Genomic DNA, 17,739 nt, shown 5'->3' with positions numbered 1-17,739 from the left:
GGGTGCCAGGTGCAGGATGCAGGGGGCCGAGGTTCTGGGGGTGCAGAGTGCCGGGATGCCGGGGGTGCTGGAGTGCAGGGTGGAGAGTGCTGGGGTGCAGGGTGCTGGGGTGCCGGGAGCGTAGGGTGCCGGGGGTGCAGGGTGCTGGGGCTGTAGAGCGCCGGGGTGCGGGGTGAAAGGTGCCGAGGCAGCGGGAGTGCAGAGTGCCGGGGTGCAGAGTACTGGGGTGCCGGGGGTGCAGAGTGCAGAGTACCAGGGTGCTGGGGGTGCAGAGTGCTGGAGTGCAGGGTGCAGGGTACAGAGTGCCGGGGCTGCAGAGTGCCGGGTGCAGGGTGCCGGGGCTGCAGAGTCCCGGGGTGCAGGGTGCAGGGTGCCGGGGTGCAGAGTCCCGGGGTGCCGGGTGCAGGGTGCAGGGTGCCGGGTGCAGAATGCCGGGACTGCAGGGTGCAGAATCCCGGGGTGCCGGGCGCAGGGTGCAGGGTGCCGGGGGTGCAGAGTCCCGGGGTGCAGGGTGCCGGGGGTGCAGAGTCCCGGGGTGCAGGGTGCAGGGTGCCGGGGGTGCAGGGTCCCGGGGTGCAGAGTCCCGGGGTGCAGGGTGCAGGGTGCCGGGGTGCAGGGTGCCGGGGTGCAGGGTGCCGGGGTGCAGGGTGCCGGGACTGCAGGGTGCAGAGTCCCGGGGTGCAGGGTGCCAGGGTGCAGGGTGCCGGGGGTGCAGAGTCCCGGGGTGCCGGGTGCAGAATGCCGGGACTGCAGGGTGCAGAGTCCCGGGGTGCCGCGGAGGCACCTCCCCGCCCCGCCCCGCCCAGCCCCGCGCCGGCCGCGCGTCGCGTCCTCCCGGGCGGCAGGGGGCGGCAGCGGGCGGGGCGCGGGCCCCACCCGGCGGCGCGGGGCGGGGCGGGGCGGGGCGGGGCGGGCGGCGGTGCGGCAGCGGGGCGCGCGGCGGCGGCGGACAATACCGGGGCGGCGGCGCGGCTCGGCACCATGCTGGCGCTCTTCAACAAGCTGCTGGACTGGTTCCGGGCGCTCTTCTGGAAGGAGGAGATGGAGCTGACGCTGGTGGGGCTGCAGTACTCGGGCAAGACCACCTTCGTCAACGTGATCGCGGTGAGCGCCGGGATAACGGCACCCCCCCCCCCCCCCCCCCCCGCCCCAGCTCCGCGGTGCACCGGGGCCGGGCGCGGCCGGGAGGCGCCTCTGCACCGCCCGCAGCGCCGCGCCTGCCGCCGGGGCCCAGCAGTGCAGCGGCGTGTTCGGGGCGGGGGGGCGGCCTTGGCTTGGCACCCCGGTGATTGCACCCCCCCCTCGGTGATTGCACCCCCCTCGGTGATTGCACCCCCCTCGGTGATTGCACCCCCCCGTGATTGCACCCCCCCGTGATTGCACCCCCATGATTGCACCCCCCCAGCACGGCGCTGCTGGGATCTGCCAGGTCGCAGCGGCAGGCTGCGGGCAGACCCCCCCCGGCCTCGCTTGCAGCCCTGCCGAGGCTGCCTCCGTGGATGAGGACCCTAAACGCACCGTCCCTCTTCCTCACCGTGACCCCCCGCCCTCCCCCCGGGCAGCAGGGCCGCAGCCCCCGCCGAGCCTCCTGCGCGTGGTGCGATTCGTTCTGGCGGCAGCCTTTTCCCTCCCGTGCAACGTGCAGAAATGGCTCCGGAGCAGCCGTTCTACGGAAGAGAAGAAAGCGCTTACGAACCCATGTGGAGCTGGGCGGAGAGCGGGGACGGGCGCGAAGCGGAGCCCCCAGCCCTTTCGGCAGCGCCCTCGGCCGCGGTTGCCGTCCGATGGGACCCGCGGTGAGGCCTGGCTGCCGCGCGGAGCTGGGCGCAGGGCGGCTGGATGCCGCGGCCGCAGGCGGTGGAAGGCCTGGAGCCGCCAGGCCGGCCCTTCCCTTCCTCTGCTTCCCCATCCTTCCCCGGGGGCAACGCGACCCGGGGCTGCCCGGCTGGATGCCCCGAGGGGCTCCGGGGTGCCCGGCTTGGGTCCCTCCTTCTTGCAAGGAGGTTATCGCAGAGGCAGTCGCTTTGCTTATTAATCGCGTTTCTGGTAGCTGTGCGCAGCAGTCCTTGCTGCAGCCTGGGCCACATCTGGAGGAGAAAATACCCGGAGGGGATTCGGGGATCTTGCGTTTCCTTTTGCAACCGGGGCGCAGGGTGGGATATCAGCAGTTGCGGAGCTGCAGGTGTTTTGGAGTGCGGCAGGTCTCTTGCCTGTCTTAGCTTATTTTTGTTTTTTGGTTTTGCTTGGTTTTGTGTCACAGAGCTGTAGTAACGTTTGTGCTGGTAGGACTTGGATGGAAACTTCCATAGTCTTCTTTGGAAGAGGTGCTTTGTCATTGCCGCTGGTCGGTGCTGGGCAGAGCAGCGAGCCTGCGGTCCGGGGGGCTGGTGTCTTCTCCCGCTGCCCAGCAGCCTTTCCCGCAGGGCAGCCTGCCTTTTTGCTGCTGGTGGACCGTGCTGGGTGTGGTCTGGTGATGATCTTTTGCAGGGAAGGTGTTTGCAGAGCATCGCGCTGCTGCGGAGCGCAGGATGCGGGCTTGGAGCAGCCCAGCGTGCAGGGCTCGGGTACCGTGAGGAGCAGGGTGGAGGTTTTCCGCTTGGTGTTTCTTGCGGGTCTTGTTGGTCCGGGCTGGTTGTTATATAATGTTATTTTTGCTGCGATGTCTTTGCCTTCCCTGATGAACACTCACTAAAAGTGACTTTTTGTAGCAGCGTTCAGTCCCGGGAGCTGTGCCCGCTCCCTGCACGCCTGCGTGGAGGCAGGAGGAGGGGAGAGCATGTTGCTCCTATAGTGGCGAGCTATACTCCGAAACTAGGTGGTGGCACCTTGTCTTTGTGGCCTGAGATGACCCGGGCCCCACTGGCTGCTTGCACCAGGGCAGCACTGTGGTTGCCATTTGCGAGTGCATCCTCACCTGGTGGAAACTTCAAGCTATCTTTCCTGGCGGCTTGGGCCTGACCTTTCCCAGCTTGCTGTTTTCCTGCCTAAAATAACACGTTGCTGCGCTACCTTGTCTGCAGGGCAAAAAATTCCCCTGGCATCAAGGAGCTCTTCAGGTGGTCCTTGCCAGCAGTGAAGCAATAACTGTGGGGACTCTGAGCTGTAGACACCAAGCCATTGGGGTCATTTCGCCTGCAGAGATGCTGCTGGGATGCTCTGGAAAGTCTCGCCCACCCCTTGCTTTTTTGGTCTGGAACTTGATTATTCTCACCTTTTCCAGATGTGATGCTGCATGGTGGGAGCTGCTCGCTAGCAAGCGAGATCCCCAATAGGAAGGTCCCCATCATGGTGGAGGTTTGGGTTGTTGCTTTCTTGGGTTTCTTTGAGAGAAGCCGATGCAGATGAGGATCTCCGGCTCTTCCAGTTCTCCAACTGCCTCACCACCTCCCTTGTGGTCCCTGTTGTGCATGTTTTCCTTGCATGTTGCTTTGCTCTGTGGCTCAGCTCCAAAGCAAAGCATGTTATTTCTGCTTGCTCTAGGCCCTGAAAGCTGCTGTGCTGTCAAAGGTGATTTTGCAGTTACTTTGGAGACTTTGGCACTCTGCAGCTGCCTTCATGAGGAGGATTCCCCGTGATGCTGAGCAGTACAGAAACAGAAAATGAAGGAGCCCAGTTCTTCTTGCATCCTGTCTTTCCTGAAGAGCCTTGTGGCAGAGGGAAGAAGGCCTAAAATGTCCCTGCTGGCCTTTAACTTTAGACTTTCGTGATCCTGAGCCATTTTGCTGTCTTGGGAGTGCTCTCAGCTGTTGGATCTTGTGCTATTTCTTCTAGCAAACTAACCCACATCAAACGTGGGTAACGCAAAGCTTTGTGGGTTTGGGACACTGACAGTTCAAAGGCATCTCATTCAATAAGTAACAGTCCTCATGGGGCTACTTCATCCCTGCCATTTGCACGTCTAATTCTTTTTTTCTGCAGTCACATGCCCAAGGTGGGACAGGGCTGTGCCAAGCAGGGTCTAGCGGATGCTCTGGACCTGCTGTTCTCTGTTAATGGCAGCAACAGCTACATTAAAAAAAAAAAAAGAAAAAACAGTAGGAGGTAATTTATCCCCTCTTTAAATAATGAAATAAGCTTTAAAAAGTGATAGAGCTTTATCCAGAACCTCCTGGGCTGTTTCAGTTTTGGGGGAAGGGATGGTCCTCATCCCTGCACCTCTCCTCTTGCAACAGCTCTTTCACCAGCGCAGCTTGCCTTTCTCCACCGGCCACATCTTTTTCTGAGGCTGACTCTGAGCACCCAGTTGTGTGTAGCAGACCTGGCTCAGCAAGAGTGTGGGCTTTGGTGGGAGTCTCATATCAGCAAATAAATAGTTCATACATGGGAGTTTTGTCATGTGCAAGGCTCCTGTGTGCGAGGCTCCTGTGTGCAAGGCTCTTCCTACTTAGTTTATATTGCTGAGGTAGGGAAAAGTGACATCCAGTAATTACAGTAGCTCTCAAGGGAAATTCTCCACGCATGGCTTTAAGCAGGCTTCATATTCTGCTGGTGTATTATGAGTTGGTACTTCCACAATGGGGTGTGTAGCATCCTTGCAGTGCAGTCAGCTAATCTCAGCGTATTGAACAAGATGCTCGGTGTCTGCTACAGATTTGCCTCTATCCATAAAGTTGTTTGGAAAGTTCGAATTCCATGACAGATACATGCTAAAAATAAGCGCTGATTTTTGAGGAAATGTCCTGTAAATGAGATCTTCTCAGGGAAAATTAAAAAAAAAAAAAAAAAGCACCAAAAATCCCAACCAAATAATACTGCGTTAGAAATATTTGAAGTGTCTATTTTTAAGGCGATATAACAAAAGTGTTAGGAAGGGAAATAAATAGATAGCTGTGATTCAGGTTTCTTAAAAAAAAAAAAAAAAAAAAAAAACCTCTTGAGAAGTGTCAGATTTCAGAGTTGTTTGAGAGATTTCCCCAGAAATCTCCGAGGCCCCAAAAGGCCCAGGCAACATTCTCCAGGCTGAAAAGCTTTGCCATGGTTTAGAGGAAAGCGTGCAATTAGGCTTAAAGCAGAAAGCTGGTGAGTTTTTCTTTACGTTATTTCATAATAGTGGCAACTTGTAACTTAACAGAAAGACAGGGCTATCACAAACATTCCTGGAGGTTGCCTGGATGATATCTGCTGGCTGGAGGGTTCAGGGCTGGAGCTGCTCTGGAAGTCTTTGCGTTGTCCTTGTCTTCTGGGATTTTTGGCTACTGTTCTTTATCCTGATGCAAAAAAAAAATTAATCCAGTCGACTAAGAAGTCTGATGGTTTCCTAGAGAACAGCCCAGACCCGTGCCCATGTCCATCGTCCTTGCCAGATGAAGCATTTGCTGAAGGCAGCTGCTATTGGTGGCTGGCAGAAGGGGCTTTTTGTGGTTCACAGAAGTGATTTTTCTTTCACAACCTAATTTTTTCTATCTCTTGCTGCAGGGAGCTGAAGCATGAAGTATTGTAGGATGAAAGGCTGTAAAATATGTTTTGGTCTTGGTTTTAATCAGAAACCAAGGGACTTTTTAACTGCATTTTGCCTGGAATAGTTTGTGGGTAAAAAGGGGCACAAATGAGACTGGAGAGTATTGGGAACCCCTCAATGCATGTTTAGAAACCCTTCAGAGCATGACGTGTTTAGAGAAAGAGGGCTTTTTGCTCATTTTGAGTCAATGTTGCAGATCTCCCACTTGGACTAATGAGTCTTCCAGGGGAGCAGAGCAGCAGAAACCTCCTAAAATGTACACACATTTCTCAGGCCGTGCTCTTGCTGCTGGAAACCTTGCGTGGAGATAGCGGCATGGTCTGTGGATGCCTTTGGTGCACAGATGTCAAATCTGTTTGGTGTGGTGGACCAGATGCGGTGTATTGGCACTTGGGCCTTGTTCAGAAAGTTATTAAAATAGAAGCTGTGAAGGAAAGCCGTGCTAGCCGTAGAAGTGGCATCAGTAAGATGATGATACCTTGGCTGTGCGCACCCGGGCAACGCCAGCCCATCGTGGGCAGCCGACCCCCTGTCTTTTGGTCCGTGCAGCAGACGGGAGAGCACATCCCGACTGTGGCTCAGACCACAGAGTTCAGTGCCTGCTCTGAGCCATCCCCTCTGTTGGCCAACCGACCGTTCTTTGCAGGTTTGCACTTGGGGGCCTGAACTTGGGAGGGGCATTGACATATCCTGGTCCTACAGCGTCTTTGAAAATTACTGACGAAGTAAAGAAGAGAGTAGTTGATAGTGCCTCTGCTGAGGGAAAAGCAAGGAGATGTCTCTTTACTCCATTTTTGCCTGTCTGCCTGGCACCTGTGTCTCCCAGTAACTCTGGACCCACCAGAGACCCAGCCCTTGTCTGGAGCCCTGGCAAGGCCAAGATACAGGTGGGAGAGGGAGGTGGGTTATGGCAGTGAACTGTTGTTCTGACTCCTGATATGGAGTCTGGGGCATCTGACAACTCCTTTTGCACCTTGGCTTCATAACCCAGAGGGTGGTAGGTTTGGGGGATTTCTTAGTTTTTCTAGAAGAGGAGAAGGAGCTGGCAGGGGAATAGTATTACCTCACTGTTGCAAACTCTTCCAGCTTGACCCATGAGAACATGGGTAGTGCAATTTCCTGGGATGCCTAAGCGTGAGCCTCATTATCCAGAGCAGAAATTTAAGCAGATTTAAAGTGATTTACCAGGGTCATCAAGACAGGCAGGGCCAGAATACAAATAGGAGCCAGACTTCTTGCTCTCCTCTTCCTGTCGTGTACCATCTCCTTTTCATTTGGCGAGAAACCAGAAAAAACCCTGTTTCTTGCTTGCCCTGAAGAGCAGCGTGCTATAGAGCTGCGAGCTGACCCGACCCCATGGCTTTGGTGCCCCAGGACCTGGCCTGGGGGACAGATGCCCTGCGCCTGGCATCCTCGGTGCTGGGCGCATCTCTTTTCAGGATTTGCAATGTGTGCTGGACCCTGAGCGAGCGTTGTCCACGGCTGCACCTGCACTAGCTGCCTCGGCTCACCGCAGTGCGTAACTGGGCCTTTCGACCAAGTGAGGCTCTGTGTAGCCTGTGCTGATAAAGCCACTTGGATTGCTTTACACTTCTTCCCTGGATATTGAGGCTGGTAGGGTAATTCCTGCCGCATCTCAGTCTGGTTTGAGAGAGTCATGCCAAGAGGTGTGAACGTCCCATCACAGAGCTGAAGTGCGCTGGTAACCCTGCGTGATGGGACCAGCCTGCAGCACGGTGAGCCCATGTGATGTGTTTTGGGACTGTGGTATATCTGGCCTCAATTTCCCAAGGAAAAACATGTGTAGATGCTGTGCAGTGAGCCGGACGTGGAAACATCTGTCTCGCTGTGTGTGTGAAGCAGCATGAATCCCATTCACCGTGTGAGAACAGGATTGCTGAGTTAGAGCAACGGGACAACCCAAGACAAATTAACATAGTCCTTGAATTCCCCCCTTGGCAAAACCTGAGGTCCGGATGTACCGAAGTCCTGCTAATTAAAGAGTGTTGTAACTATTTTTTCAATTAAAGACCAAAAGCTTAAAAGGAAGCACCAGCAAGAATGTAAACATTAATAGCTTCGGAGTGATACAAAGTTAAAAGGCGGCATGAATGTAGAATAATTTAGGTCTCTGATCCCATTCCTCATAGTGCAGGGCCAACCTCAAAGATGCACCCAGCTTCAAAGAGCTGAGGACCCTGGGGTATGGCAAGTCCAATGGGTGCTTTCTCTCTCTGCGTGGTCCTTATGGTCACTCCTGGTCTCTACTCTGGTTTCCCTTACCTGAGAGGTCACATACGGATGTATCACCACGTCTCCTGTAACTCCTCCGTTAAACTATCACTGTTTTGTTCCATGGTGAAGCCATACACTACTTGAGAAAGGTGCTGGGGATAGCTGACTTCATTTCCTCCTGTACTTTGCAGAAAGTTTTGGAAGTGGGGTTTTGAGTGATGAGCAGTTGTCTGACGGCCTGTTAGCCTTTGGAAATGTGCAGTCAGGCAAGGTATGAACTCAGAAGTTGGCATCTATGCCCGATTGATTTAATGTGTAGACGCACGCTCTGTTAGAGGGGTGAATGAGAAATATATTGCAAGTAAATTCTTATATAGGCAAGCTCAAACTTCAGCCATGTACATGGCATTGCTCTTGCAAGTGGGCATCAGGTGATCTGAGGAGCAGGAAGATGGTCAAGGAGCAACTTGCTGTATTTTCTCTGACTCCAGCAGTGAAAGTCTACTAGCTCCAGCATTATGAGGGATTTTTCCTTTTCCCCATCTTTTTCCTTTGCTTCCACTGCCTCTCCGTGCTGAACTCTCCAGATCCTCTCGCCTACATACGCACAAACATTTCCTTTCACAGCTGCCCAGTTCAGAAAGCCTCAAGCCTACATATGTGATTTGCATTCATGTCTGCAAAAGACTCCTGCAAGACTGACACAGGGCCTGAGATGGAGACAGGGAAGTTCAGAGAAGGAAGATACTTACTGTGGAAGCGAGCTCTGCTGTATTTCTGTGCGGCCTGTTCACCTCCTGCTTACTCAGCCCACTGCTTGGTTCCCATTTTTGTTCTTGGGTTTTTGTCAGCGAAAAAATTGAATGCAGTCCTCATTTCCTCTAAAAATGGCGAATGTGTCAACATCAGTCTGGCTCCAGGCTTCGTTATGCCTGCCTTTAATTATTGCCATTATGCAGATTTTTCCTCCTAATTGACTCTACTTCTCAGGAGCAGCAGCTTCCAGCAGGTGGAAGAGTTGGTTTCTATGGGTACTGCTTAAATATTTACTTTGGTCTCATCCTTACAGCCTCGGAGAAAGTAAAGGTTTTGTTTAAATCCAGTTTTACCTTTCTGAATCTTTTAGAGCACATGATATACTCCAGAATATGAAGGGAGCAGCTTCCTTAAATAAATGGGCAGGCTTCCTGCAGCCCCGGACAAAGTTGTTGCCCTGCTCTGTTGTAAGTTTAAGCACTGCAGTGACTGTCTGTAGTTTTTCAGCTCTTTTTTTCTACGGAGATCAGATGTAGACTTGTAGTTGCTGGTTCACATGCTGTCTGCTCCTGGTGTGGTCCTTTGGGATAAACTGGATCCATGTACTGGGCAAGAAAGTGCCAACTGGAATATAGGGATAAACTAATTGTAGTCACTCTGTATTTTCCATGTGGTCATGAATGGTGCCTGCTGCAGACATATGTTTCCCCTTTCAGACACAGAAAAGCAAAGTGAAGCTAATACTTGATGAAACGCCTCTCCCAGACCTGCCCTCCAACAGGCTGCCATGAGGATAGGTTTGTGCCTTCCAGCAACAGTGGTGTTGCTTCAGAATCCTGGTTATTCCTTCTGCTTGGCTAATCTAGGATTCCCTGCAGCTTCACCTTGACTAAACTCAGCTAAGGAAGGAAAGCACAAAGCTTTGTTTTCATGAGCATCTGACTCAGAAGTAACAGTCTTGGTGCAGAAGCGATGACCTAGCAGTAAGTGCAGGTCTAGATTGAATCTTTTGCAAAAGGAAGCAGCCCCAAAACTCCTGCGAGGAAGGCTGCTGCAGTGGGTGCTTGCTAAACTGTGGGTCTGTGGCAAAACACCCAGGGAGTGCTGTCCTCTGCAGGTGCCTCTAAGATGTGAATAGTCTCAGCTCTGCTGCTGGCTGCTCCAGTGTTGGCTGGAAGGTTATGACTGATTCTGGGAAGTGTGCTTGGGGGGAAAATGGGTATCTAAGGGCAAAAGTCCAACTGAGAGCAGGGCAGTGGCTGGAGGCCTCCGAGAAGGCAGACCAATGAGGGTAGAGTGGAAAAAATGGGGGTTACAGTTCAGTGGAAGACCAAGGGAGACTGAATAATCTCAAAGATGAGATGCCAAGCTGGTCCAGTGTTGAGTTTGCATGAGGTCTGGTGCTGCTTCCAGCTGGCTGGAGAGGACCATGGAGAGGAGGCTGGATGGATGCTGGCAGTGTTGGAGCAGAGGTGTGGAGATATTGTAGGTTGCAGGGGAGGAGAGGTAGGGATAGATTAATAACTACGTCTTCTAAAGCCTTCAAGGTCCCATCATGTGAGTTGGGCAGCCTGATCTAAGGCCACAGATCAGTAGTACCGTGTAGCTGGCATGCTTGGGTCCATTGTAATATCTGGAGAGATGCAGTGAGTAGCAGAGAGGCTAGTTCTGTTTCCGTGAAGTAAGGGACAGAAAATGGGGAGCCCTGCAAAGTCGAGACCTTTGCTTTGTTCCAAAGGATCTGGAGAAGGCATTGCCTGCTGTCCCCGTGTTGCAGGGTTGCATCATGCATCATTCCCTAAGCCTGCAGCAGAGGAGCTAGCTTTTCAGCTCTGCTTCACTTTTAACCCTTCTCTCGGTGCTGTACGTGCATCTAGAGGCGTTTGCTTTCTTCAGAGTTTCTATAACATGCTGTATGCTGAGACTGAGGAATGCTGATGTCTTGATGCTGGCAGGAACTGTGTGTTTGCAGCACCCCTAAAGCCTGGGCCAGGAGTGAGTTGTCACTTTCTGAGCACAGCAGAGCTGCCTGTGATTTGTTTGGCCACCACCTTTGTCCACCTGGCTGGATGCTGCACCATTACAGACTTATTCTGAATGAGGGCAAATGCTTATAAATTTGTAGCCAGTTAATGGATTTTGTCTGGAAGGAGATGGGAGCAAACATTGCTACTGCTCTTGTTCAGAGATGCTCAGAAGGTGCTCTTTCCACCTTACTGTCCTGGGGCTATTTGGATGAATGTCTGCTTTTAAATCAGGCTTTGGAGTAAACATGGGCACCAAGTGGCAAGATTTTATCCCCTGCTCTGACTGCACTATGCAGTGAGCTTCTCATTCCCTTTAACCTGCTGCACTGAGGCTTAGCAGATGTTGTGCATCCCCAGGGAAAAGGCTTTGGAAAGATCTAGCTCACTAGGTGCGTCTCTTCTGTAAGCAGGGTTTCTGCACAGACAGATGATATAATCAAGTTTTTGCCTTAGACAGGATAATGGATCAGAGGAGTCCAGTGCAGCTTCAGCACTGTGGTCCTTGGTGCTTTGGACTGTAGTCACTGTGTTTTTAAATGAAGAAACAAAACGAGACCAAGGATTTTTCTCTTTCATTGGAGAAGCCTCATTTTCCTGAAAGAAAGAGAGCTTCAATGATACCATGTTCTTTATCTTCAGTAGCACAAAAAGCTATTAGCTGCATTGCAGGGGATAGGATGAATTTGTCCTGGAGTGCACAGTGTTTTAGTGGTGTCCATGGGCTTACCAGCAATATCGGTCACCTCGGCCTCTCACCTTGACCTCTGGATCAGCAGAAGTATTGCCTGGCTGCAGTCTGCTGGTTTGTCTCGGGGACTAACAGAGTACCTTGGAGATAAGGGCCTAGATGTTAAACTTCACCCTCTGGGAAGTTGGCGAGTGTGGCACAGTGCAGTTTTGTCGTGCTGCAGCAGCTTGCTGCCTGTGGGGTTTCCAAAGTGCTTTAAGCATGGGATATTGAATTTCAGTGGTCAAGCTGAGAGGTGATGCAAAGCCAGACCCTGGCCTCTTGGCCAGTAGAAGTGGTTAGCATCCATTAGTTGTAGGTGTTGTCACATGAGATCTTAGCATTGCTGAGAAATACGCCTAAACTGGCCTGACATGGCCACCCAGGGAAGGTTTTCTTTTAGCTGTGTGCTTCAGGATACTGAGCCAGACTTTTTTGCACAGGCTAAACTTCTGCAAGTTTGTCATTTGTGACCTAGTATTCTCAAATATTGGGCCAGTACCAGGGATAAGAGGGGGCTGGTTGTATATGTAGCAGATAAATCTGGTGCATCTGACTTTGAAAGTACAAACCTGGCTCGCTGTTCACCAAAACTCTTCCCATTTCTTAGTTAAGCTTCAGTGGAGGTGAATGCTATCTCTTGGCAGAGAATGAGCTGATCAGGACTTTCTGTAGTTCATGCTACTTCAAGTACAGTGTTGATGAACAGAAGATGCTGGGGTACTTGTCGCCAGTCCCGGAAATCTGTGGTTACCCGTTTCTGTGTTGATGTGCTTGCAGCAGTGATGTTAGGCTCTGGATGTATATATTGAAACCAAAGTGCATTGAGGATTTTGAGCAAAAGCACAGATCATATTTTTCTGATTTGTACAGCTCTTCCTCCCGGCTGCCCCAGTTCAGCCGAGGTCCCTCAGGGAGTGGATCCATCCTGCATAGATCCTCCATAGAAGGGAAATGAAAGCCTCCATTCCCCAGGTCGGTGTGCCTGCTCCTTCCCTGGGAGGATCAGAGGGCCGTACTGTATTTGGGAGGGCCCTGTCCCTTCAGGTGCCTCCGGCAGGGTCCTCATGCGGCCTGGGGACATGGGGCTCCACAGCTGTGAACCCTGTGATGCTCGGGGTCCTGAAGCACTGTAAAACCCTTGGTCGAAAGGAAATGTTTTAAAGGCCTGGCTTGAACATTGCTTTTCCCGGTCCAAATGGGCCAGTCGAGGCCCAAGTGCAGCTGTTTGTTCTGTGGAGCACTCTCCTCTCCCCCGGGAGTACTCGGAGTGAAACGTCTATCCGCGCGGTGGAGCGGGGCTGTCACAACGATCGCTCTCCTTTCCCGTTACGAGGAACGGCTCATCTTGTCAGGGACGTGAAATGTGCTTGAGTAGCTGGGATGAGCACATCCAGCAGGGCTAGTCTGATCTCATTTGCCCATCAGAAATGACAGATGACATGAAGGGCTTAAGTATAACGGGAAATGAGTTCAGAAAGAGCCCAGTTCACATGTGTTCCTAAATGAAGGAAATGCATGATGTTTTGCAGCTCGGATACTAAATATGCTTGGCGGGGGAGGGGGACAGGACAGAGGTAAGGCTGCTTTAATGTGGCCAGGGTGATCATGGCTGAATGGTGGCTGGCACCATTTCCTAGTTTATTGTGTTCTGAACGTATCACCAGTTCATTATGTCTTACAGAATACACGTATTTTTAAAAATCACTTTTCCCAATGCTTTGGATTTTTTTTCCAACTATTTCAGAGAACAGCTCCTGGAAGATTTATTTATGCGCCTCTGTAAACATTCAGAGGGCTTTGCTTGGAAAGAGTGTGTTCTTGGCTCCCAAAAGCTTCTGTGCTAAGCTGGTCAGGGAGGCTGGATGTGGAGATTATGCATGAGAAATTAAAATCTCTACAGTTCTATCTGTGTTTAGAACTTGAGTAGGTTTTCTTCAGAAAACTTCGTAATTTCTAATATGGTGGGGGGGGCAGGAAAAAAGTGAAGATTCAGTAATGTAGGAGCATGAGGCTGGGTAGCTTTGGGGAAGTGTTTTAGCAGCCATCTCTGCAGTGATGGGAGTTATCCAACATGGGCAGTGAGCGGGAGGCTTGTTAGAAGCTGAGCAGAGACTTACAGTAGTTGGAGAGGGCAGTGCCAGCATCTGCCTCTGTCCTGCTGACTGTTTTCTGGTGGAGACCCTGCTTTAGACAACCTGGCTGGACTGGGCTTTCCAGTACTGCCATCTCCGTGCCTCAGGCAGCATTGGCCAGAACGGAGAGGTTCCTGCTGGTGCAATCTCGTGGGGAGCAGGAGGGATGGCTGCGAAAGGGGGCCAGGCAAGCAGCCCTCCTGCTAGCGATGAATTACTCAATGCAATGCAAGCGGAAACTCCAGGAACAAGATCCAGGACTGTTGCCTGTTTGGGTGGCAAGGGAGAGCTCAGTGACAGTGGTCTTTCATCCCAGGGCTGGCGTGAGCTTGGGCCATCAAGCTCACAGAGATAGGTGTATTTGTGAGGATTAAATGATAAGCATAAACCCTGATTCAGTGTGTCCCATTCCCACCCTAAAAAGGGGGAGGAAAAGAGCAGCTGGGGAGTTAGCAGACTAATTAGTTTAATTTCAGTGCCTGGAAAATTACTGGCATAGCCTGTTTGTGAGCACCTAGGGGTAAGTGGTTGAGAAACAGGCAGCATGGATTTGTCAAGAACAGATCACATGAAAGCAATCAATTCCTCTCTGAAGATGGGGTAACAGCTGCCTAGACATAAGGAAAGAGCAAGTCTTAGATGCCTTGGCTCTAGCAAGGTGCTTCAGACAGTTGTGCATGGTGCTCTCCAAAAGCAGCTGGTGAATGTGGTGTGCAGGGCCAATTTGCTTATTTGTATGTGTCTTGTCCTGCATCGCCGCTGAGCCTAGTGACCCCCATGGGAGGCATTGGAGTGGTTGCGTCTGCCCACTGTGTTTGTATCGAACCTGTGGGGTTTGTTGTGCTGAACAGACCTGAGCTCATGTGCCCTGTGTCCTCACGGGAGATGGAGTGACAGCGACTGGTACTGCCGTGGCCCACCTAGGACCATGGTAGGATGGATGCATGACTCTGGGCATCTTCTGGAGGCAGTTTGTGGTGCTTCTGCATCCACCAGAAATGATTTAACAGAGGGAAGTACCACTGGTTTCTATCACTGCTCAGTATTTTCTCTGATGTGGATGGTAGAGAGGGGATGTTTGCTGAACTAGCAGATAAAATGATGCACGTCTGTGCATATTGTGGATGGTAGGACCAAAACTGAGCTAGATGCTCCACTCACACACCACAGGTACAAGGTGGGTTGCAACCCGGCTGGCTTGCCATTCTGCAGAGAAAAATCTGGATCTGTAGGCTGTCAACGAGCAAAGAGCTGAAGATAGGGGTGGAGATCTTACCAGGCAGTGGTGGTGTAGAAGCGCCTTCTGGTTCTTCTCACCCTATGTCTCTTTGCAGATGTGCCCAGGTGTGTTTCCCCTTTGTAGGAGCAGTGCAGTCATCAGCTAACGATGCTGAAAACTGAGGTGATGTGGGTGACTCTGAACATAGCAGGAATGCTGCCCTGCCGGGATGGGATATGGCTGAGGATGATTAATGGTATGTGGCCGCTGCAGATGCCGCTTTCCTGGCCTGTTGAGCTCCAGTTGGATGAGGGAGATGGTCCTTCATGTGGGGAATGTTACATCCATGTGCAACAGCCCCTGCACCTACAGAAACTTGAATCTTGGCAGCCTCCGCTCCCAGTAACCCAGTTGGAAAGTTGTGGGGCTGTGCAGAGATGTTGCCTGTCTTCCAGATGGGGCACAGAAGCAGGGTAGTTTGAGCAGGATGCTGTAAGGACCCTGGCAAAACCTGCATTAAACTAAAGCCTGCAAAGGCATGGTCCATGTGTTGTAGCAACAAAATTGATCTTTCTTCCAAGGATTTTTGTGCTTTCCAGAGGAATTTCTCCTGATGTCTCTCCCTGTCTCATTCATGACCTCTGCACAAGCAGAATGTGTCGTCAGCACATCTGAGCGTGATCTTTGCTGTCAGCACAAATGTTGTGTCCGCTGTGTATTGAGAGTTGGGGGAAAGATGGGTCTAGCAAAACGTTTCCCTAAGAGGCTTGTCTCTGCTCTCTTTGGGAGTGGACCTGCTGAGATGTGGTTCCTTGAACTGCCATTGAGAGGGTTGGCAGTATGAACTGGGGTGGTTAAAAATGAATTGGAGGCACTGGCATCTAGGCCAGTTGGAGAGGGAAGGGATGGAATAATGTTTCCACCGTTAAAAGTTAGTACAACTTTTGGAGAGAGGCCAATGCAGAAGGAAGCTCATGAACACATCTGAATTCTGTTACTAGCATACTGCAGTGCATTAAAGAAAACAGGCAGCTGAGACTGGTGAACTTGGCCTATGTGAAAGTCATCCTGTAGCAATTCCAAAGTGTCACGTTTCTGACTTGGCCTTTTGGGACAGCGTGAGTGGGTTTTGAACTGGCCACTTCTCCCAGGTTCCCACGTGGGTGTTTTGTTCCCTTAATAGGGAGGCAGGTCTTTTTGCTGGATGCTTTCCTTGCTGCTTGTGCAGAACCATGCTGGGCCATGCCGGCAAGGTGGGAGCTGCTGAGGGATGGGGGCAACATAAATGGATTTAAATAGTGCCTTTTTTTCTTTTTTTTTTGTGAAACAACACCCTGCATCAGTCTGGTACCGCCGCAGTGGAAGGACGGACTGTGGTGGCAGCAGGTTTACCCCTGACTGGAGATGCACTTGCTTGCTTCCTTTGTGAAGAGGCAGAGGTGACTCCTGGCTCTCGCGGCTGCTCCCGTTCCCTGCTGGAAGAAAATTCACTACCATGTGTGAACCATTTTCAAAGTGACCTATGCACAGCTAGCGATTGTGACAATGTGGTTTGGGATCCCCTGATGGAGATGTCTAATTCTTCCAAGAGCTGGGCCCGAACTCTGCTAGCGATTGCTGTGTGATTCTTCCAGAACAGTGCCCCTCAGAGCCTGACAGTTCTTTAAAACCTGGATTGCAAAGCTAAATTCAGTGTTGGACATCAGTATGTGAGAGACCTCCCCTAATCTCAACTAGAGCTAAAGGAATTCCTGTCTGCTTTCCCCTCCTCTCTGCCCTAGTCTTTCCCAGTTGCTCATCCTAGAAATGGTTTTTGACTTTTTAGTTTGAGACCCTGTTCAGCGGCCAGACCTTGCTTTTTGAATGCAAAAGGGAAATGAAAAAGGGAAGCAGTGTGTATTGCAGAACCTGTGGAAAAAGTTAGGAAAACCCTGCAGACTTGCTGATGTGGTGTATCTAGAAAAGTTGGTGGCTAAAGGCGCTAAATTCTTCTTAACAGTTAAGGGCAAATTGCTTTCCCTTTCTGCAGGCTGTGTTGCTGGTACTGTTTACCTGGAAGAAAACCTGGAAAAGCCCTAGCAAAACAATGTTTTAAGCCTGTAAATCCCAACAAGAGTAGTTGGGATGAGTTCCACCCTGCATGGTAGTTCCTGCACATTTCTGACGTTCGGTGACCAAAAGCTACGGTCACCTTTTCCTTCACACTGGAACATGGAGGGGAAGTTGCTCTGTTCACAGAGCAGAGCATCCGTTTGCTGTTTCTCTTTAAAAGATGCATCTCAGGCTCTAGGGTTTCATCATGCTTGTCTTTGTTTTAGATGGATTTTGTGAAGAGATCTCGCTGCTGAAAGTTGCCTCGGGGCATTTGTGAACCAAGGTTGGTTTGATTAGAATTTAAGTAGTTCACTGGGATGTAAAAACTTCTTCCTGGAGCCCCTGATTTCCACCTGCTTGACAATAGCTTAGAAAGTTTGACCAAAAAAACCTTTCCACATTTGAGTGTGTTTTCTTTCTGCTGCTTGGGATATGATATTGCCATTTGCTGTCGTCAGAATTTAAAGGAAGACTGGGCTTGTGATCCTCCCCTCATGTATGAAATGTAGTATTGACTGGATCATTTTTGGCCAAGGGAGTCTAGTCTCACAGAATCACAGAATGGTTGAGGTTGGAAGTGACCTCTGGAGATCATCTAGGCCAACCCCCCTGCTCAAGCAAGATCACCTACAGCACGTTACCTAGGACCCTCTGCTATTCCAAGGAAGTCTCTTCTACTTTGTTTTTCCTGGCATCCTGCAGCAGGGAGTTCCACAAGTTTTTTTGCATAAAAAAGCGAAGAAAACAAACTTTTTTAGTAATTGTTTGGAGGGTCCCTGTCCTTGTGGCAGGAGGAAAGGTGACTACCCCGTTCTCTGCAGTTCTTACCTGCTTGGGTGCTTTGCTCTCAGGCTATATAGTGCTCACGTGTTTATTATTTCTCAGTCATGCTGCACTCCTGGTCCTTGTTGCGCTCCTCCAAACCTTTCCAGGCTCCTCAGTTTCACATCCCTGCTATTCCAGTGCACAGATATGCATGGCACAAACCCTCCCCTTGAATAAAACACGTAAGTGCTGAATTTCTAGTGCTGGCCATATAAATGTCATCCTCATGACATGGCTGAAGCCTGGACCCTGGGCAGCTGTGT

The 17,739-nt window shown here is 51.3% G+C and overlaps 1 protein-coding gene across 1 annotated transcript in view; it reads left to right on the top strand.

Annotated features, from left to right (window-relative positions):
- Nucleotides 1-887: 887 nt before the first annotated feature.
- Nucleotides 888-17,739, top strand: part of ARL8A (ADP ribosylation factor like GTPase 8A) — a 29,276-nt gene continuing 12,424 nt past the window's right edge. Inside the window, exon 1 of the mRNA XM_064498275.1 lies at nt 888-1,104. Coding sequence (XP_064354345.1) covers nt 982-1,104 — 123 coding nt within the window. The 5' untranslated portion in view covers nt 888-981. The remainder of the gene's footprint in view (nt 1,105-17,739) is intronic.

Source organism: Dromaius novaehollandiae, chromosome 27 (assembly GCF_036370855.1).
Source record: "Dromaius novaehollandiae isolate bDroNov1 chromosome 27, bDroNov1.hap1, whole genome shotgun sequence".
Lineage (NCBI taxonomy): Eukaryota > Metazoa > Chordata > Aves > Casuariiformes > Dromaiidae > Dromaius > Dromaius novaehollandiae.
The sequence above is the reverse complement of the archived record's forward strand: the minus strand, read 5'-3'. Positions and strand labels throughout refer to the sequence as shown.